Genomic DNA, 20,784 nt, shown 5'->3' with positions numbered 1-20,784 from the left:
TCCCCAAATCCTTAGAAACTGGAACTCAGAGATTTCCTTGGAATCCCCTGGGGAGTGGCCTCCGTTCCCTCCCTACCAAGCCCCTGACTCCCTGAGCCCCCACTGTGTGATGCTGGATCCCCAGAGACAGGGCACTCTATACCTGTGAAAGGCCCCCCACCCCCACCCTGGGGAATCCCAGATTTGGCTCGACCTGGGCATTCCCTGGCCCGCCCAAGGCCTGCCCCATGCTGAGTCCCCAGCCTGGTGGGTCTCCTGGAAACTCCCCAAGCTGGTTTCGGGGTGGGAGGCCCACAGTGAAGCAATTCCCACCACAGCCCCAACCCCTTGGGTCCCATCCCACCTGACTCCGGAATAAAGGGGAGGCAGGTTCATTTCTACAGGACTCAGCCACCCGCACCGCACGGGAAAAGAGGAGGACCCCTCACTGTCAACCCAGGTGAGCCCAGAAGCCAGCTCCTGGGACAAAGCCAGGGTCCTGAATGCTCCGGCCCAATCCCTGCTCTCAGCTACCTCTGGTTGCTTGGGACCAGGACCTGGAACTGGGTCAGAGGTGACAGCTCCTGATCAGAGCAGGCCTCAGCAAACAATCCCCAGCCGCTGTACCCACCCTCTGCCTGAGCCTGTGTGCTGACAGAAAAGAAAGCAGGAGGCAGTACCAACCCCAGATCGCTCCTTCTCTCCCCTCCCCCAGCACAGCCGGTCTTACCAGTTTGGCGGGCACCTGAGAGTCCCCTCTGGTGGCCAGCTGCAGCTCCAGAACAATAATTATAGGAAGGGGTAAGGCTTGCTGGACTGGCCTCAGTCTACCTCTCTTGGGAATGGGCAGTGTTTGTTGGAGTCTAAACTACGTGGCCTCCAGACCCCTCCGGGGTTGGGCCTGGCTTGCTGACCCTCGACCTCAGCCTGGGAGGGACAAGATAGAATGGGGGAGCCCCTGAAATCCAGATGACCTTGACCCGGGGCACTCTGTCCCCATGCTGCCGCTACCTCCCGCCCACAGCTGTGCCAGGGGCAGCCGTGTCATTCACCGCTGGACTTTGACCATAGCCAAAGGCGCCACTCAGGTCTCCAAGCCTATCTCCTTCCAGTTCTGCCAAGGTCTCCGCTGAGGTCAACTGGACATGTCCCTCGGAAGCTGGAACCCCACAATGGTGGCCCAGCGTGTCCTCTGGATCCTGCTCGGATTGCTGCTGCAGCTGAAACCAGGGACAGGTGGGTCAGGAGGCAGAGACCCGGGGCCCGGACCCAGTTCTGTAGGAATGTACCGCTGCCCCCTGTGTGTCCAGCCCTGCATAGGCTAAGGCTGGAGACCCCAGGAGGCCCCTGTCTCAAAGAACCTCCAGTCTCCAGATACTCCCCACAGGGTCAGAACAGGAGCTGGGGGAAGGACTTGGGGCCAGAAGAGCAAAAATAAGGAAAGTTTCCTGGAGGAGGGGGCATAGATTTAGGACAGGATGAAGGGAAAAAAATTTTACTTGTTAGAGAAACAGGAAAGGGCATTTTAGGCAAAGAGAAGAACAAAGCTATAAAGGAATCATAGTGCAGACTATCTGGAGAAGAACCTGGATTCTGGACAGTGTAAGGATTAAAACTTCCTGGATTCAAATCCTGCCTCCGCCACTTCCTAGCTGTGTGACCCCAGGCAGATGATTCAACCTCTCTGTTCTCATTAGGGTCGTTGTGAAGATTAAATGGGTTAAGTTATATAAGTCACCTAGAATGGTGCCTGGCACGTAGTAAATGTTTCACAAATGTTAGCTATCATTCAACATCCCACCCAGCTCTGAGCCCAGCATTCTTGGGTTCCAGGTTCAGCCACTGACATTTCCCTCACTGGGCACAGGCCCACTCTCTCCTCCCTGCCCATCCTTAGGGACACTTTTCCTTCTAAAATCCCCCCAACTCCAACCCATCGAGAAACACTGTCCATTCCCCCCCCCCTCAAAACACCTGGGAACTCTTCCCATTTTTGTCCATCCCACTGCTACCACCCTGGCTTCGGCCACCTTCATCGCTTACCCCCACACTGTCTCTCCTTCCCTACTCTAGCCTCCCTCAAATCCACATGGTAGCCACAGGAGCAATCTTAGAATACCAACCAGGCCATGTCTCTCTCCTGCTCATGAACTGCCACGGCTTCCCAGTGCTCACTGATCATCTAAGCTCTTTAAACCAGTTTCTGTGCCTCAGGACGGTGGTGGGGATCACAGGTTTGTCCAATGAGGAGCTGGGGGCACTGAGAAAATGTGGAAACAGCAGGGGGAGGAACAGAGGGTGCTGGGTCACTGGGCTAATGTTGTCCCTCCCCCAGCAGCAACCCTGCCCCTGCTCATGGACTCTGTCATCCAGGCCCTGGCAGAGCTCGAGCAGAAGGTACCAGCCACCAACACCAGCCACACTGCTTCTGCATGGCTGCTGTTCGCCCAGGACTCTGGCCGCCACGATCTCCTCCATCACTTCCTGCTGGAGGGGCGGACTCTCCAGGCCACCAAGCTGGATCCCCAGCAACTGAGCCCAGAGCTTCTCGGCCTGACCAAGGACGTGGCCCAACATGGTATTCGGGGCAGGCAGGAATACGGAGTGGTGCTGGCACCCGATGGCTCAACAGTGGCTGTGGAGCCTCTTCTGGCGGGGCTGGAGGCAGGGCTACAGGGGCACAGGGTTGTACACCTGCCCTTGGACAGCACAGCCACGCCTCTGGAGGCTGGAGCCACCTTTCCAGACACTGGAGCCGTGGTTTCAGATGTAAGAGCCACATCCCCAAGACTCAGGGATGGCCCCCCAGATGGCACCTCTGCAGAGGTTGGAGCCATGCCTCCAAATATTAGAGCCACAGATCTAGATGTCAAACCCACCTCTCCAGGTGTTAGACTTGGCTCTCCAGATGTCCCAGTCACCGCTCCAGATGTCCAAGCCTCTTCACCAGGTGCCAAAGCCAGGTCCCCGACCACTGTGGACAGTCTCCTGGTGGTCACCCTGGCCAGAGACCTGGGTCTGGCCTTCCTCCAGAGCCCTCAGACCTGGAGCCATTCAGGCCTGGGGACTGAGGGCTGCTGGGACCAGCTATCTGCCCCCCGGACCTTCACACTCTTAGACTCCAGGGCATCGCCAGTCACCATGGCCTTCCTCAATGGGGCCCTGGATGGGGCCCTCCTTGGAGATTATCTAAGCCGAACCCCTGAGCCACGGCCACCTCTCAGCAACCTACTGAGCCAATACTATGGAGCTGGGGTGGCTGGAGATTCAGGACTTCGCAGCAACTTCCGGCGGCAGAACGCAGCTGCTCTGACTTCAGCCCCCACCTTGACCCAGCAGGTATGGGGGGCCCTCATCCTGCTACAGAGGCTGGAGCCAACACACCCTCATCTGCGGGGCATGAGCCAAGAGCAGCTGGCAGAGGTAGCCACCAATGCTACCAAGGAATTCACTGAGGCCTTCCTGGGTGAGAAGGGCCCCCCCCCCGTGACCTCCCCCCTCACAGATAGACACTTAGCCTCATGTGGTCAGGGGGATCCAGGACTGGAGGATTCCAGAGGGGGAAATGGAAGTTCAGGCTGGGGAGCCAGGGCAGCTGTACAGGTAAGGAGACGCTAGATTTGGGTCTTAAAGGATGAATAAAAGCTCACCAAAAAAAAAAAAAAAAGGAGTGGGGGAAGGTAGAGGGTATTCCAGGAGGTGGGCTCAGCATATGCAAAGGCACAGATGTTCAAATGGAAGTTCAGCCAGTTACTCCTGTGCATCTTTAGGGAAGTTGCTTCACCTCTCTGAACCTCACCTTGTTCAGTGAAGCCTGGGAAAATCATTGCTTCCTCTTGGACGTGCTGGGTGGGTTAAGAAAGATGAAGCAGGTAAAGCAAGTAGCACACAATTAGAGTACGATAAATGGGGCTGAGATTCCTCTTTTCTCACTGTGGCCGTCCCTCCCCAGAACTCAGAGAAGAACCAGCTGGAGAGTGTCGGGTCCTGGATTATAAAGGGCCTCAAAATAAGAGCTAAAATTCTTGGGGTTCATCCTCAAGGTGATGGGAAGCATAGCAGATATTCCAATAGGATTGAGATGCTGTTAATTTTACTTAAGTTAGATCCCCATGGGGGCCGGTGTGGTGCGAGATAGAAATGGCCTCAAATCTGGAGCGAGGCTGGTGGGATGGTCCACATGTGCACTCTAATGGGGGTGCAGGCAGCAGGCAGCAGGCAGAAAAACGTTGGCTGACCCCAGCCGTGGACTCCCTTCTCCGCAGCGTGCCCAGCCATCCACCCACGTTGCCGCTGGGGCGCCGCGCCCTATCGGGGCAGTCCCAGGCCGCTGCAGCTGCCACTCGGGTTCTTGTATGTGCACCACACATACGTGCCCGCGCCACCCTGCACGGATTTCGCGCACTGCGCCGCCGACATGCGCTCTATGCAGCGCTTCCATCAAGATACTCGGGGTTGGGACGACATTGGCTACAGGTAAACTGAGCCCGCAGGCTCCCGAACCTTTTAGGGTAGAGCCTGGGTGGGCGGAACCTGCCCCAGGGGGCGGGGCTTGGATCGGAGCCAACGGGGTAAGACGGAGGAGGAGCTTGGAGATGGGTGGAGCCAAAGGGGAGAGGGGGCGTGGCCCCGACGCCGGTCCTGGCTTTAGCAGTGGGATTCTTGCGTCTGGGGTAGGTACTAGGAAAGGAGGCAGGACCTGAGAAAGGAGCAGGACCCGTGGTAAGAGCCGGATCTGGGTCGGAGCATAGATGGACTATGACCTAAGACAGAAAAGGTCTCTGAACTGGGCAGCAGCTGTACTTGAGACAGTGTGGAGGGGGCTGGGTAGAAAGGGAGTGGCCAATGCTGACGGACAGATCCAGAGAAACTGGATAGTTTCTGCAGTGGCAGTTGGGGAGTGGGAAGAGGAAGGACCGGGCAGAGCCAGAGCGACCAGGCTGGACTTGGGTCAGAGGTGGCCATTGGCTCAGGTCCAGAACTGGGGTAGGGGACCAGATGAAAGGCGGGGCCTCCCTCACCCCGCGTGGGGCCTGTTTCCTCCTCCCCTCTACAGTTTCGTGATAGGCTCAGACGGCTATGTGTACGAGGGCCGCGGCTGGCACTGGGTGGGCGCGCACACGCTCGGCCACAATTCTCTCGGCTTCGGCGTGGCCTTCGTGGGCAACTACACTGCGGAGCTGCCTGCGAAGGCTGCGCTTCACACCGTGCAGGACGTGCTCCCTGGCTGCGCAGTGCGCGCTGGCCTCCTACGGCCAGACTATGCACTGCTTGGCCACCGCCAGCTGGTGAGCACTGACTGCCCTGGGGACGCGCTCTTCAACCTGCTGCGCACCTGGCCGCGCTTCGCTGCGGTGAGTACGAGACCCCTCACTACCTCAACGTGTGGCGCTTCTTTCCGCACAAGTTCAGAGCGCGGCCTGACTCCTTACTGTAGCCCCTATGCCCACACAGCCTCAGCCAGGCTCCTGGTCCCCCTTGCAGTCCATCCATTCAGGCAACCTAGGCTCCGATTTCACTTGTTTTACTTGGAACAAGCCCCTCTCCGCTGTCCGCCTGTACAACGTCAGCTCAGCCCTGACCCAGCCAGTTTGTCCTTTACCCAGGCCCAACACCTCTGCCCTCCCCCAAAAAAGCAGGGACTCTGACCCTACAGCAGCCCTTCTGCCTACACAACGTCACCCAGACTACCCAACCTTGGCCTCACTCCTGTCCCCTACCCAAAGGGCCCTCTGTCCACACAACACTAACTTAGCCTGTGACCCTCAACAGAAAACCCCTCTGCCTGCACAACCTCTGTGAGCCCCTAACGCTGTGCTGCAGTCCTCTGCCCAATCTCAGCCCTGAGGAGGCTTGCTCAGCCTCAGCCTCCCTGACCCCTGATGACAGCTTTTATGAAGGAGCAATCTATGTCCAGCCACCACAACCTTGGCCTGATGATCCCACCCAGCCCCTGACCTCGATTACCAAAACATCTCTGTATTCACACCTGCATAATCTCATGTTAGCTGCACACTGCCACAGTGTTTGACCTGCGCCCTGGCCAGCAGTCAGTGTTGTACCCTCCCCCTCACTTTGTCCCCCACCCCCACCCGGTCCTCTTCCCTATCCAGGGTCCCACCGTGACAGGGGCAGGCCCCCACTCCCCAAGCCTCACACTCCCCTGTCCTTTCTTTCTTTCTTTCTTTTCTTTTCTTTTCTTCTTTTTTTTTTTTTTTTTTGATTTTATTTATTTATTTGACAGAGACAGTGAGAGAGCACAAACAGGGGGAACAGGAGAGGGAGAGGGAGAACCAGGCTTCCTGCTGAGCAGGGAGCCCAATGAGGGGCTTGATCCCGGGACCCTAGGATCATGACCTGAGCCAAAGGCAGACGCTTAACCATCTGAGCCACGCAGGAACCCCTCCCGTCTTTTCTAGAATGTGAAACCAAGAACAGCCAGGAGGGCCTCCAGGAGATTCAAAAGGAAGCCACCTCCAAAGATCCTGCCAGCCACAGACCTCCAATAAAGAGACAGTGGAAAGAAAGCCTGTATCTACGCATCATCTGTGTTTGCACACGTTGTCTTTTTTTTTTAAGATTTTATTTATTTATTTATTTATTTATTTATTTATTTAAGAGAGAGAGAGAACGAGTGGCGGGGAGGGGCGGAGGGAGACGGAGAAGCAGGCTCCCCACTGGGCAGGGATCCTTGACAATTCCAGGACCCTGGGATCATGAGCTGAGCCAAAGGCAGATGCTTAACCTGCTGAGCCACCCAGGTGCCCTGCACATGTTGTCTTAATTCGTGTTTGCCTAGAAGCAAACTGGAGACAAGAATTTCAGTGCAAGTAGTTTGGGAGGTGAAGCTGATCCCAGGACATATCACTTGGGGAATAAGGAAGACAGGTAGGGAAGGGAAGGCAGCCAGGAAAGGGTACTTTATCAAGTAAGCTGGCACTGAGGGGATGTGGAGCTCAATCCCACTGGGGACCTCTGGGGGACAGTGTAAGAGACACACCTCAGAGTCATATTGATCCCAGGGAGCTGGGGTATTGATCCTCCAACCCTCATCGTCATTAAGGGCTGATCTCAGGGAGGTATTAATTCTCTGGCACTTTGGGGCTGCCGCTTATTGTATGGGGAGAGTGGACTCTATCGTCAGAGAAAGACCTCCAGCAAAAATGCAGGGAGTTGGGAGAGGATCAGCATTCAGCGAAGCAGGAAAGGCTCAGGGATACATCGGAACATGGGGAAAATCTATGAGTGTGTGTGCAGTGAATGGCTCGAGTACGGTATGAAGGAGGTGGGCATACCTAAGGTGTGTGCATCTGTGTGAACATGTCCAGTTCCAGGGAAAGGTCTTTGGCCCTCATGGAAGATCCTACTCCTTGGAACAGGTTATAGAATGTGTAAGGCACAGGGCAAAATGAAAATGCAGGGCTCCTTGTTCGAAAAGCAGGAACTTCAAGACAGCAACAGCAAAGCATTAAATCGAGCACAGTGTGGTGCCCTTCTGAGTGTGGGGGTCCTGGATGACTGCCCGGGCCACATGCCCATGAAAGTGGTCATCCTGTGAATTCTGGTCATCCTTGCCTTTGCACAAACTGTTCCTCCTATCTGGCATGCTCATCCCACGGTCAGCTCCTTATGCTTTGGGCCACAAGTGTCACCTCTTCAGGGAGGCCCTCCTGGATTTTTCCACTTGTGCTCAGCCTCTGCTCTAGTCTATTTTCCTCCACGTCCTCCTCACCAGCTAGAAATGTCCTGCATTGATGTTCAGGATCTGTTTCCCTCACTGGACTGTGAGCTCCAGGAGGGCAAGAACCAAGTTTGTTTAGTTCCCTGTGGCTTCTCCGGCACCTAGTACATAGTAGGCACTCAGGAAACATTTATTAAGTAAACATAGGCTCCCATTATGAACCTTCTGGAGCTAATATTATCATCTTGTTGTACAAATAAGGAAACCGAGGTTCAGAGAGAGGAAGTGACTTGCCTGAGGTCACACAGCGAGAGAAGGACCAGCTGGCACTGGAACCCACTCCTGGGCCAGGATTCAACTGAGTCTCATGCTGACTCATTCACTTCTTAGAACAGCATTTGCCCACCTCTTTTTACAAGTAAACACTTATTGAGGTACAACAGAGATATAGGAAGATACAGGAGAGGGCACTGAACTGTATAGCTCAGTAAATTTTCACAATAGAACACACCCTGTAACCACCACCCACCCAGTTCAAGAAACAGGACATGTTTAATGTGTTATGTGACTTTCACCACCATTAGGAAAGAAAAAAAAAAAAGATCAATTCCGAGAAGCTTCCCTCGTGCTCCCCTACCCTCTTCCAAAGGAAGATAACATCCTGACTTGTTCCACACAGTTTTGCCTCCTTTGCGACTTTATATAAAAGGGACCACATGGTATTGACTCTTTACCGTTTGTGATTCATCCAAGTTCAATCATCCCGCGGTTTGCTCATTTCGTTGCTGCATGGCATTCCACTGTGGAAGAGATCACAATGGATCTATTCCACAGTAGATAGATACTTGGGTTGCCTCCGGTTTGGGGTTATTACAAGGAGCACTAGTGGGCACGTCTATTGGGTGTAACCGCTGGGCCAGAGGAGAGGTGTATGGTCAATGTTAGGAGATCATGCCAGTTTTCCAACCTAGGTGAATTGATCTACACTCTGCCCAGCAGTGGAGAAGAGCTTCAGGTGCCCTGTATTCTCACCAGCACTTGGTCAGTCGGTACCCATTTTGCAGAGACGGCATCTGAGGCTCAGAGAGAGGCATTGCTGCCCCCTGGTCAATGAGAGATTCCGGGTCCTGCTCTGTCACCTCCTCTGCCTCCCGCATCCTGCCCCCGCTGTGCCCTCCCAGCCTGGCTGTGGGGTGGGGTGGGACAGACAGGGTCACGTGGAGTTGCGTTCAGCGGGAGGAAGCCAGGCAGGGTGCAGACGGCTGCCGATTCTGGGGCTGGTCGGGGGAAATCAAGGTAAGGGAGGGAGTGCATGTGGCCACTGAGGGGGTTCCCTGGGGGCGGAGCTGAGAGTGGGGAGGGGGGCAAGATGAGGACTGCATGTGGGAACACCCTGGGCAGAACTGTCACCCTCTTGTCCCCCAGGAGAACCCCCGCCATGGACCCGCCATCACCGCACAAGGCCTCCCAAACCCAGCCTGCAGCAGCTTCGTCCCTGCTAACCTCCTACCGCTGGCACACAGGGGGCGATGGGGAGAAAGTAGCCGGAGGGTCCCGCTGGGGCCGACTTGCAGGCTGGGGGAGGGCGCTAAGCCACCAGGAGCCCGGGGTCAGCAGCCAGCCTGCCTCTCGCTCACTGTTCCGTCGCGTCCTCTCTGCGCCCCCCAAGGAGTCACGCACAAGCCGCCTTCGCCTATCCAAGACCCTCTGGGGAAGGCATAAGAGCCTGCCGCTGGAGCCAGGACCAGAACCAGAGGCCCCAGGTACATGGTTCCCCCACCCAGGCTGGGAGGCCGGATGCTGGTTTTGTCTGCCTCCGGAGCATCAGCCCTACAGACACAGGAAGTTGTGGGGAGTGCAAAAGCCCAACAGGAAGTGGCTGGGGCCCAGCTGCCCTCTTCCCTCTTCCCCCTCACACAGGGACTGAGGGGTGGGGGGAGTGGCCAGGGACCTGTGGGCTGGGGGTCCATCCTGGGGAAGGGAGAGGGAAGAGACTGAGGGTGGTACTGTCCAGATGCCAAAAGGCTCTTGGCCCCAGTGGGTCTCTCCTCATATCCAATAGCCCAGGCTCATTCTCTCCTGCCCGGATCCCCCTCAGCCGCCTCCTGCTCTCCTGCCCTCTGGCCTCCGTATCTTCAGTTTCTCCACCTCTTTGAACCTCAGCTTCTCCATCACTTAAATGGGGATCATAATTCCTACCTTAAAGCATATATTATGTCATTCACTCATATTCATTCATTCATTCATTCATTCATTCATTCAAACGAGGTCTGTTGGGCATTTATGACAGGCCAGGCCTTGATTTAGGCACTAAGGGCACAGCAGTAAACAAAACAGATGAAATGGCCTGCCCCATGTAGCTCACAGTGTAGTGGGTATGACAGACAGTAAACAAGTAAACCAAAAACGACAGATGGGGCTATTCCATAGAAGGGTCTAGAAGAGTAAGGGATGCCATGAAGATTGGAGTTGAGGAATGTGGCACTAGCCCAGGGCCCAGCATGCCTTAAGTGATCTATTAACAAGTGGAGTATTTAGTCCCCTGATGGGAAAACGATAGGACAGACAGGTGATCTGGGAGGGTTGATTTAGTCCGTCTATTCCAGGAGGCTTATTTCCCACTGTTCATATTCCCATTTTTCAGAGGCATCCCTTCAATCCCCTCCAGGGTATCAGGTATTGCCCACTCCATAGGATCCAGAGAGAGTTCTCCAACAAGCAGGACTGTTCCTCCCCCCCTGCTCAAACACCTCCCATGGTTCCCCATTACCCCCAGGATAAAATCTCCAATTCTCTAACTGGCACCCAAGGTTCTGTACCAGTCTCATCCTGGATCTTCCCCTTCTAGCCTCTGAGCCCACTGGGCCCTTCCTGCCTTTCCTGGGCCTTGCCATCTCTGATGCTTTGCCCAAGCTGTTCCTACCCTTGTCCCCTCCATCTCTGTCAAAATCCAACCTGCTGTTCAAAACCCAGTGCAAACCTACTATCTCTGGAGGCTTTCCCTATCCCACTGCACCACCACCTCTCCCTACCCTTATCTTTTTTCTATTCCTTTCTCAAATTTTGAATGCTTTCCACCTTAGATTAGTTATTTATGTAAAGAACCAAGATGCTGTCTTATTGTTTAACCTCTTGGACTTGCCTACCTACGGTCTTATTTAAGAGAAGATGTTTGCGTCTGAAGCCCAGCTCAACCACTCACAAGCTGTATGACACTGGGCAAGTCACTCAACCTCTCTGGTTTTCAGTCTCCTCCTTGGCAAAATGGGGGTGATAATAGCCCTTGAATGGCTTTGGAGGATTAAATGAGAGAAGGCATGTGGAGCAGTGAACCCAGTACAGGGCACACGTGTCCACTACCCATGGCCTGCGGGGACAAGGACAAAAGAGGGGTGGAAACTGGTCCAACAACAACCCGACATGGCTGCTGGGTGGGTTGGGGTTGGGGGGAGAGGAGACACCTGGGAGGGAACCCCTGATGAGCCTCTGTGAATGGAGAGGGTACTCTGAGGGAGAGGAAAGGACTCCCAGGTTCCCAGCACCTACTCCTCTACCCAGAGCCTGAGCCAGAGCCAGAGACACCTGCCCCACAGATCCCTGAGGCCCCCACACCTGATGTACCCATCTGGAACATTGGGGCCTTCACCCTGCTCGATGGGAAGCTGGTGCTGCTTGGGGGTGAGGAGGAGGTGAGAAGGGGCACAGGGGTGAAGGGAGGGAAGAAGAGGGTGGGAAGAAGACAGAAGGGGGGGGAGGGGAGGATAATGGAAAGTGTCTGCCTCTCCTTCTATCTGCCTGCGTGCCTCCCCTTTATGACTACCCACTTTTACGGACAACAGGGTCCTCGCCGGCCCAGGGCAGGGAGTGCTAGCTCTGAGGGCAGCATCCAGGTAGCCATGGGGGCCCTCAGGGATTCAGGTAAGTTTCAGAGGTGAGGAGGGCTGGGGCATTTGGGAGCATGTCAAGTGGGGCAGAATTCAAGATGATCCCATCCCCCAAACTTCCACCCCTGACTACCTACAGATCGGATCCCTGGAAAGACTGAACCAGAGGCTGCTGGCCCCAACCAGGTCCACAACGTTCGGGTGAGGCATTCACTGGGAGGTGGTGGGGAGAGCAAAGACTCTCAGACCCTCAGAGATGAAAGGGGGCTCTTACTGGGTGATCTTGGACAGGTCACTTTTTTGGCCTCAGTGTCCCTATCAGTCAAATGGAACTAATGAGAGAAACCCGCCCCAACCAGGGCTGTTTATGAGAAGTCAATAGAGAATGCAGAAAAGCATAGGATTGGTGCTTTAGAAAAAGGAGCTGCTGGTTGCCTTTATTATTACTGCTAATACAGCCTGAGCTCGTGGCCCCCCCAAACCAGCAAACCACCCAGGACATCCTGGGGGGAAAGAAGTTGAGGAGGAAGAATAAGATTCTGTCCAGCTGATATCCCCCTTCCCACAGGGATTGCTCAAGCGGCTGAAAGAGAAGAAAAAGGCCAGGTCAGAGATTGGAGCCAGTGCCTCCCAGTATGGGTAAGAGTCTCTGAGGGGCAGAAGGGGCTGGGATTCAACATTGCCCCCTCCACCTCCACCTGCCTATCATTCCCACCTTCACCAAATACCTCCTATAGCCCCCTCTGTCTCCTGCCCCATGTTGAGCAATGCTGGAGCCACCCCTCGCCTGAAGGGTGGGGGCAGAGTCTAACACACTAACTCTAAATCAGGAACTAAGTCAACCCCCTGGGCTGGGAGTGTCAGGGAAGGGACCACTCAGCTGAGATCTGAAGGATGGATGGAAGTTCGCCAGGCTGAGGGACAGGAAAAGCATTCCAGGCTAGGAAACAGGGTGTACAAAGGCCAAGAGGCCAGATGAAGTGACAAAAAGAAGGCCAGGATCACTGGAGTTCAGAGAAAGGAGTTAAGTGGAGGGAAATGTGGTCAGAAGGTGACAAGGACTGTACTGTATAAGGTAACACAGGCCACCATGAGGAATTGAGTTTTTATCCTAAAAGCGATGGGTTCAAGTCCAATTTAGGTTCAAGTTCATCCTGGCCTCCCTTCACCCTTCAAGCTATGGGGGGTGGGTTGGTGGGGAGGAGGGAAGAATGACCACTTGTTCAACCGTCCCCTCCCAAGAACCCCCAGTGCTCTGGGATCTCGGGAATCGTTGGCCACCCTCTCTGAGCTGGACCTGGGTGCCGAGCGGGATGTGAGGGTCTGGCCACTGCACTCCAGCCTCCTGGAGGAGCCCCACTGCTTCCAGGTAAATGCAGACAACTCTCCACCTCACCCCGACCCTTTGGTTCTACCCTTGGCCTCAACCGCACCCTTGGGTCCCCATCTCCAACAGGTAACGTGGACGGGCGGGAGCCGCTGCTTCTCTTGTCGCTCCGCCGCTGAGAGAGACCGCTGGATCGAGGACCTTCGTCGCCACTTCCAGCCCAGCCAGGTCAGTACAGCAAGTAAGTTGGACGTGGATGTCCCGCCCACAGCCCGGGCCCCGCCCTCTCCCCAACCCAAACCCCCGCCCGCGCCCTAACCCTGCCTCTTTGACACACCTGCCCGCTAACATCTTTGCAACACTCTGAGACCCTCCTCAGCTTCCGTCTATTAACAGCCGCTGATAAAACAACCTGGTCCCTTCTATTCAATCCTGGACCTCTTTGCACCCAAAGCCCCGCCTACCAGGCAAACGCCAAGTCCCCATCCCGCAGCTACCCCAACATATCCTGGAGCCCGGAACTCTCCGCGAGAGCCCAGAAAAGCTAGTGGGCTTTCGCAGAACCACCTTGAGAGCGCCGTGGCCCCTGTCTTCCCCCAACGGCCCAGCGATCTCCCTGGGGACACGGTGCCCCACGTCGAGCACCGACGCGTCCCCCAACCCACTCCGGTCCGCAGGACAACTTGGAGCGGGAAGAGACGTGGTTGAGCGTGTGGGTGCACGAGGCAAAGGGACTGCCCCGAGCGGCGGCGGGGACAGCAGGCGTGCGCGCCGAGCTCTGGCTGGACGGCGCTCTACTGGCGCGCACAGCGCCGCGGGCTGGCCCGGGCCCGCTCTTCTGGGCCGAACGCTTCCACTTCGAGGCGCTGCCGCCGGCGCGTCGCCTGTCGTTGCGGCTGCGCGGAGCTGGCCCGGGGGGAGCGGCGCTAGGCCGCGTGGCACTGGCACTAGAAGAGTTGGGCGTCCCCCGCGCTCCCGCAGCTGGTCTGGAGAGCTGGTTCCCGCTACTCGGGGCTCCCGCAGGAGCCGCGCTGCGGGCGCGGATCCGGGCGCGGCGCCTGCGCGTGCTGCCGTCCGAGCGCTACAAGGAGCTGGCGGAGTTCCTCACCTTCCACTACGCGCGCCTCTGCGGGGCGCTGGAGTCCGCGCTGTCTGCCCAGGCCAAGGAGGAGCTGGCGGCTGCCATGGTGCGAGTGCTGCAGGCCACCGGCCGGGCGCAGGTGCGGCGCTGCGACGGGGCGGACCCGAGTGACCAGAGGCTGACTGATCGCTCGCTCCGGGGAGCAGGGTGTGGGGGGACCGGTGGCTCAGGACCCCGGCGGCACAGACGAGGGGCGTGGCACGATGAGGGGAGGGGCCTGAACTGAGCTTCTGGGCTGAAAGATTTAAATTCCTGCTGTGTAGGCTGGAGGTTCCGACCTCGTGAGCCCTAGCAGTGAGGACCCGGCCCCAGCACCAGCTAGGAGGGGGCAGGGCCTGTGTCCCAGGTGTGAGTGATTGCCCAAGAGCTCGTATTCCCCCTGGCTCAGTCAGCTTCCCGCTCAATGTGAACCGCACTGTCCTCAGGCACTGGTGACAGACCTGGGCACCGCAGAGCTGGCACGCAGTGGAGGCCGTGAGGCCCTGCTCTTCCGGGAAAACACATTGGCCACCAAGGCCATCGATGAGTACATGAAGCTGGTGGCACAGGATTACCTCCAAGAGACTCTGGGTGAGCCAGACGGTGGATGTCAGAAGCCATCTGGGAGGGCTAGGAAACCCCAAGGGGGAGATCTGGGAGTTCCTAGGTAACCTGGATGCTGGTAGTGGGTGGCACCTTTGGGGGTGCTGGAACCCTGGAGGCAACTGGGGGCTCCCCCAGAGATGTTAGGTGTCTCCGGAGGAAGCTGGAGACAAAGTTGGAGGCTGAGTGTGGTGGATTCTGGTGGTCACAGCCCTGGCCTCTTGTCTGTCTGTGCTGAACTGCAGGGCAGGTCGTGCAGCGTCTCTGTGCCTCCAGTGAAGACTGTGAGGTGGACCCCAGCAAGTGCCCAGCCCCAGAGCTGCCACAGCACCAGACCAGACTGCGACACAATTGTGAGGAAGTCTTCCAAAACATCATCCACTCCTACAAGTGAGAATCAGGACCCCAGCACCTGAGCCTAGCCCTACTTCTCAGCCACTGTGCTAATAACCCTGACCCCCAGGGTTTCCAAATAAAAACAGGATGTCGGGTGAAATGGGATGCATGCAACATTTGGGACATACTTATACTAAAAAATTATTCATTTTTATCTGAAATTCCAGTTTAACTGTCCTGAAGTTTTGTTTGCTGAATCTGGTAACCCAATCCCCATGTCATGTCAATTTGGGGTTATTGACTCCAAGTAACCTGGGACCCAATTCCTTGTCCTCTAGCTACAGGAGACCCCATACCTTAATTCCATGCTACTTGACCCCAGTTAACATAGGACCTCAATCATGACCTCTGATTCCAGGTGATGCTAAAACCCCCGATCCCATGACCCTTGATCTTAAATGACCCTGTACCCCAAATTCCACGCAACTGATCACAAGAAACCTGGGATTCCAATTCCTTAAACTCTGACCCCAGGTTAACCTCTATGTTCAGTCCCACGTCACTTGGGACATCAATACCATAATTTCTGAATCTAGATGACTCTGTAACCTCAAGCCTATCCTACTTCATTTTATGTAGTCTGGCACCCCAATCTCATGTTCCTTTATAGCTACCTCCCAAGAATATGGACTGTATCCCCATGTGAACTTGTATCCCCACCTCCCAGATTACTGACTCCAGCGGTCACCACAATAACCACACCATAAATCCTGACCCCAAACATTATTATCCCCAATGTCTCCAATCCTGGAACCCACAGTTCAGGTGATTCCTGACTTCTGACCTTAGGACCTTGATATGAATATGACCTTTATGTCCATACCCTCCCCCTTTGACCATGGCCTCTTCTGCCCCAGCTGGTTTCCGGCAGAGCTGGGCACCGTGTTCTCAGGCTGGCGAGAAGCATGCAAGGCACGTGGCTCTGAGGCACTGGGCCCCCGACTGGTGTGTGCCTCTCTCTTCTTGCGGCTCCTGTGTCCTGCCATCCTGGCACCCAGCCTCTTTGGTCTGGCACCAGAGCACCCTGCACCTGGCCCAGCCCGTGCTCTCACACTGATCGCCAAGGTCATCCAGAACCTCGCCAACAGTGCCCCGTAGGTGCCAGGAGGCTGCGGGGGGGCATGCCAGGGCAGTGGGGTGGCAGATGCCTGGTCTGACCCATCCGATCCGACCTTTGCCCAGGTTTGGTGAGAAGGAGGCCTACATGGGCTTCATGAATAGCTTTCTGGAGGATCATGGACCAGCCATGCAACGTTTCCTGGACCAAGTGGCCATGGTGGATGTGGATGCAGCACCCAGTGGCTACCAGGGCAGCAGTGACTTAGCCCTCCAGCTGGCAGTCCTGCACGCCCAGCTCTGTACCATCTTTGCTGAACTTGACCAGGTATGGCCAGAGCCCAGGGTATGGGGTAGTAAGGCAAGAGGGCAGGGAGCCTATGGTGCTAGAGAGCTTGCTTACTATCCTCCCTACATGCCCATCAGGCAACCCGTGACAGCCTGGAACCGCTGCCTACCATCCTGAGAGCCATTGAGGAGGGCCGGCCTGTACCTGTGACTGTGCCGATGAGACTCCCACCACCCCCAGCCCAAGTTCACTCCAGGTAGCCTGTCTGCCTCAGGTCTGGCCCAGTTCTGATGGGTTAGAGCAGGGGCAGGACCAAAGGCAAGTAAAGGGTCAGACCCGGGCCAGAGGAGAAGACAAGATCATGTCAGGGGTCAGGAACAGCAGTCACCTTGGGATTCACTGTCAGAAACTGTTGCATAAAGGTAAGAGTCTGGAGGTGGGGTCACCCAAGGGATCAGAGAGAGAGAGGGGTTCACAGTATGGTTAGAAGGCAGGTACTGGATCAGATTGGAGTCCAAGATTGGGATCGGCCATTGCAGAGGTCAGGGAGAGGTCACTTTTGGGGTCACACGGAGAAAGTGACATTGTGGTCAGTGATGAGGGTCAGGTTTCAGTGAGAGGTTGTGGATGGGGTCAAATCAAGGGTTAGATCGGGGTCAGATATTAAGATGCACCATCAAGGGTCAGGGACAGGTTCATATGATAAGCAGAGGTCAGGCCCAGGGCCAAGTGGGTCAAGGATTATAGGTAAAGTCATATGGTCAGAGATCAGGGACCATGGTCTGTGAGGAGGCGGAGACAGGATCAGCTTAAGGTCAGAGGTCAGGGACAAAAGAGGGGCCAGACAGGGAAGGAAGAGGGTATCCCTGTGAGCAGAGATCAAACCCAGGGTCAGATTGGAATTAGAGGTTACGGAGATGGTCATGTCAAGGGTCATAGAGAGGACTGTATTGTCAGAAGTCCAGGACACGGTCAGAGATCAAAATGTGATTCCATCAGTGACAAGGTCACATAGAAGTAAAAGATGAGAGGTGGAATAATTTCTGGTCAGAGGTAGGTTTGGGGGTCAGCTCAGGGGCCAGTCAAGGATCTGAGCTCTCCCATTCCACCCCCAGCTTCTCTGCAGGGGAGAAGCCAGGCTTCCTGGCTCCCCGGGATCTCCCCAAGCACACCCCTCTCATCTCCAAGAGCCAGTCTCTACGCAGCGTTCACGGCGCAGGGAGTTGGGCGCGACCGCAGCCAGACGAAGAGCGGCCCTCGCGCCTGCCGCGGCCCGTGCAGCGCACGCAGAGCGTCCCGGCTGGTCGCCCCGCTCGTCGCCGCCCCTCTGCAGGGCCCAGACCACGACCCAAAAGCTCGCTACGCACGGGGCCCTCTCCCCGAGGCCGGCCCTGGACGGGGGCCTCAGCATCGTTGCCTCGGAAGCCGTCCGTGCCGTGGCAGCGCCAGCTGGACCAGCCGCGGGACAGAGACCAGACGCTGGGCACGCACCGACCCGTGGGCAAGGTGAGGTCCCGCTCAGGTCTGCACACGGAGGGGAATGACGGGACTGGAGAGACAGAAAGCCAGGCAGGTCTGGGTTCAAATGCAGACCTCGCTGCGCTGTGTGACCCCGGGCCTAGTGCAACCCTCTCGGAGCCTCAGTTTGCTCCTCTGTAAAACCGGAGCGAGGTTTCCTAACCGGGCAGGGCAGTGAGGAGGCAGAGCGCAGGGGACAAGGAGGTCAGGGTTTTTCGGGTAGAAGATGGGGCGGGACGACGGGTCAGGTTACAGCTGCTCCCTCCCCACAGTTGGCAGAGCTGCAGTGTGAGGTGGCCGCCCTGCGCGAGGAACAGAAGGCTCTGTCCGGCCTCGTGGAGTCGCTGGGCACCCACCTCCGCGCCTTGACGGAGAAGCAGGAGCAGCTTCAGGGCCAGCTGCAAGACCTGGACTCCAGGCTCCGCGAAGGGTGAGCCCCGCCCCCTCCATTAGCTCTGCCCCGGGTGAGCCCGCTGTAATCACATCTACCTTGGCCCCACTTTCATTCAGGCCCTGCCTCTCAATCACACCCAAATCACTCCTGGCAGGCCACGCCCCCTTCCAGCACCGCCCCAACACACCTGTTTCGCCCCTCCCCTTGATCAGCTCCGCCCACCTCAGGTCGCAAGCGAGTCCTACCTTCCAGGCCCCACTCCTCAATCAGGCCCTCCCAAACAGGTTGTTCCCGGGCCTCTCAGTCTGGGCACACCCTCATCCCTGCCACCACCTCACTCAGGACCGTCCAAGCCCCGCCCTCAAGAGTTGGTTGGTCCTTTCATCCCAGCCATTCAAGGCTCTGATTCAGCCCGGGCTTCAAGTTTATATAGGCCCCGCCCCCTAGCGTGGACAAACCCCGCCTCCACTCCAAGCCCCGCCCCCCAGTTCCTGGCTGTCCAACCAGGAGCTGGAGGGGAGTTTCTCAGCCTCTGACACTCCCCGCTTGCCCCCGATCCCCACAGGACCCCGCAGTCGGATCCAGGGCGTGGTGCTCCAAGCAGTGAGGATCACAGGCTTAAAAGTCTGGTGAGACCCCTGCCCTAGCCCTGGGGAAGATCTGGGCGGTGAGGGAACCAGGGTTAGGGTGCAACCCTCCCCTGGCTCTGAACCCACTGCCACTGCCTCTCCAGGAGCGCCGCCTGGCAGAGATGGAGAGTACTCAGGCCCAGCTGAGGAATGTGGTCCAGAGCCTGCAGCTTCCCAGAACGTCAGGATCCCGGAGCCAGCCCCTACCCCTCAAACCACCCTGCATCAACGGAGATACCACTTGAGCTGCCCACCCTGTCCCACGTGATCCGGGAGCAGATAGCCGTCTTAAAGGCCTGTGCGACCCCTGCCTCAGCCCTACGTGGCCTCCAGTGGGGAGTGGAACCCTACTGCCAGCTAGTCTGGCACTGGGAGGTTACCCAGTAAAATTCTGATTTCAGTAAAATGGATGGATTTTTTTTTTGTTGCCAATCAGAAAGCATCCCCCTCCCACCATTTAAGTCTCCCAATTTCTCTTCTAATTGGAGGTCTCATGGAAGAGACAATATAAGGAGATTCTCACCAGCTGTGTGACCTTAGACCTTTACCCTCTTAGATCCTCAATTTCCTCATCTGTAAAATGGATCTAAAGTTTCTTACACAGTAGAAGACCCACTGTTTAAGGTGTTCAGTAAAAGGTATTTGTCATTGTTAGGGGCAGCACCTGCTTCTGATTGAAGCCCAGGCCCCAGGTGAGAGCACCTTCCTAGGCCCCCAAATCCCACACCAGTTCCCTCATGACAGGGAGAGCATGGGTCTGGGAGACAGATGAAGGAAGGGGCAAATAGGTGTGGAGACGGTTGAGCTCTGTAAGTGTTGGCTGGGTAAATGAGTGGGCATTTGAATCATGTGAACTGATGGGTTAGGGGTAGGTTGAATGGGACAATAGGCAGATAAATAGATTAGCATTTGGTGGAAACTTGCCCTGGTAGGTGAGTAAGTAGGCGGTTAGCTGAGATAGTTATGTCTGCCTAGAAAAGCCTGGTTCACAGTAGGAAATAAATATTTGAGTTAATTAAGTAAGTGGTTACATACATTGTATGAATATTTGTTGGGGTTTCCTGAGACTCTTCAGCTAGGCAGTGGGGAAACAATAATGAGCTAGGCAGACAGGACTCCTGTCCTCATGGAGCTTACACTCTAATAGAGACAAGTAAATGTGCAGTCGAAGGATGGATGTCTGCATGGCTGGGTGGAAGGATGTGTGTAGGGATGGGTGGATGCTTGCTTGGTTGTTTGGACATGTAAGTATTTACTTTGGGTGGTGGGTGGATGGGCAGGTAGATGGAATGTGGATGGGTGGGTTGAGTGGGTGTTCAGATGGGTGGATGGGAATTTGGGTGGATGGCTAGCTGGCTGACAGGACCAGATGTTGGTTGAGTGCTGGATGGATGTGTGGGTAGACAGAAGGTGGATGGGTGGTTTGAGTGGGTGTTTGGATGGATGGGTGGATAGCTGGTTAGTTGATTGAATGGATAGATGAGTGGTTGATTGGTTGAGTGTGTGAATGAATGGGTAGGGAGATGAATGGGTGGTTGGACATATGGATGGGTGGTGGATGGAAGAAAGCGACAGACCTGTTATGTATTCATGATGAGGTAGTTCTGGAGGCTGTGATCCTTGGGATTGGGTGGACCTAGGGCATTGGGGACCCAGGGCAGCTCTAGGGGCATGGAGGTGCTGAAGTCCAGTGTGGATAATGAGAAAGGAGGGAGAAGACTTGTGGTTGGAAGGTAGCTGATTAGGGGCAGGGAACCTAAGGATAAGGATTGGCTGGGTGGAGTTTTCAATGACCTATAAATGACCCATGGGGGAACTTCTCTGCCCCCTCCCCACTCTTCTGGTGCTATTCGCAGGCCTAGCATTGGAAGAACCAGTAGGGTGATGAGGAACGATTGGGGGCAGGGG

The 20,784-nt window shown here is 56.0% G+C and overlaps 3 protein-coding genes across 11 annotated transcripts in view; 2 read left to right on the top strand and 1 right to left on the bottom strand.

The window, feature by feature from the left end:
* LOC113248705 (ultra-long-chain fatty acid omega-hydroxylase) overlaps window positions 1–2,236 on the bottom strand; it is a 52,395-nt gene extending 50,159 nt beyond the window's left edge. For 5 of the 7 annotated variants that reach the window (XM_044380735.3, XM_048227093.2, XM_044380733.3 and 2 more), the window contains exon 1: window positions 2,103–2,233. The gene's annotated coding sequence lies outside the window, so the exon portion shown is untranslated. Of the gene's footprint in view, window positions 1–709; window positions 1,895–2,102 lie in introns of those variants that run through there. The other 2 variants (XM_048227094.1, XM_044380737.3) reach the window with 2 other exon arrangements.
* PGLYRP2 (peptidoglycan recognition protein 2) lies at window positions 1,031–6,506 on the top strand. Of its 2 annotated transcripts, none has more exons than XM_026490308.4 (5): window positions 1,031–1,215; window positions 2,318–3,445; window positions 4,245–4,455; window positions 5,036–5,333; window positions 6,399–6,506. In XM_026490308.4, exons 1-5 carry the CDS (start codon window positions 1,125–1,127, stop codon window positions 6,486–6,488), a joined length of 1,818 nt encoding a protein of 605 aa, XP_026346093.2. In that variant the 5' UTR covers window positions 1,031–1,124; the 3' UTR covers window positions 6,489–6,506. The 2 variants fall into 2 exon arrangements, with proteins under 2 accessions (XP_026346093.2, XP_044236667.2); XM_044380732.3 differs by having other exon boundaries at window positions 2,315–3,445.
* Window positions 6,507–8,166: 1,660 nt separating this feature from the next.
* On the top strand, window positions 8,167–19,282 carry RASAL3 (RAS protein activator like 3). 2 transcript variants are annotated; one of them, XM_026490329.4, is made up of 18 exons: window positions 8,167–8,956; window positions 9,086–9,423; window positions 11,219–11,349; window positions 11,500–11,578; window positions 11,684–11,745; window positions 12,113–12,183; window positions 12,787–12,913; window positions 13,001–13,099; window positions 13,549–14,091; window positions 14,438–14,582; window positions 14,840–14,984; window positions 15,848–16,084; window positions 16,173–16,374; window positions 16,473–16,591; window positions 17,451–17,841; window positions 18,126–18,283; window positions 18,813–18,876; window positions 18,981–19,282. In XM_026490329.4, the coding sequence occupies exons 2-18, from the start codon at window positions 9,099–9,101 to the stop codon at window positions 19,119–19,121; spliced, it is 3,039 nt and encodes a 1,012-aa protein (XP_026346114.1). In that variant the 5' UTR covers window positions 8,167–8,956; window positions 9,086–9,098; the 3' UTR covers window positions 19,122–19,282. The 2 variants fall into 2 exon arrangements, with proteins under 2 accessions (XP_026346114.1, XP_026346113.1); XM_026490328.3 differs by lacking the exon at window positions 8,167–8,956 and having other exon boundaries at window positions 8,963–9,423.
* Window positions 19,283–20,784: the final 1,502 nt, after the last annotated feature.

Source organism: Ursus arctos, unplaced genomic scaffold, assembly GCF_023065955.2.
Source record: "Ursus arctos isolate Adak ecotype North America unplaced genomic scaffold, UrsArc2.0 scaffold_14, whole genome shotgun sequence".
Taxonomy (NCBI): Eukaryota; Metazoa; Chordata; class Mammalia; order Carnivora; family Ursidae; genus Ursus; species Ursus arctos.
The sequence above is the reverse complement of the archived record's forward strand: the minus strand, read 5'-3'. Positions and strand labels throughout refer to the sequence as shown.

Coding starts and splice junctions, on each gene's coding strand:
- RASAL3 (XM_026490328.3), top strand. CDS start 8,973: ATGTGGCCACTGAGGGGGTTCCCTGGGGGCGGAGCTGAGAGTGGGGAG. Junction 11,579..11,683: donor GGGGGCCCTCAGGGATTCAG/GTAAGTTTCAGA, acceptor GACTACCTACAG/ATCGGATCCCTGGAAAGACT. Junction 17,842..18,125: donor CGCACCGACCCGTGGGCAAG/GTGAGGTCCCGC, acceptor CCCTCCCCACAG/TTGGCAGAGCTGCAGTGTGA.
- PGLYRP2 (XM_044380732.3), top strand. CDS start 1,125: ATGTCCCTCGGAAGCTGGAACCCCACAATGGTGGCCCAGCGTGTCCTC. Junction 4,456..5,035: donor TGGGACGACATTGGCTACAG/GTAAACTGAGCC, acceptor TCCCCTCTACAG/TTTCGTGATAGGCTCAGACG. Junction 5,334..6,398: donor CCTGGCCGCGCTTCGCTGCG/GTGAGTACGAGA, acceptor CGTCTTTTCTAG/AATGTGAAACCAAGAACAGC.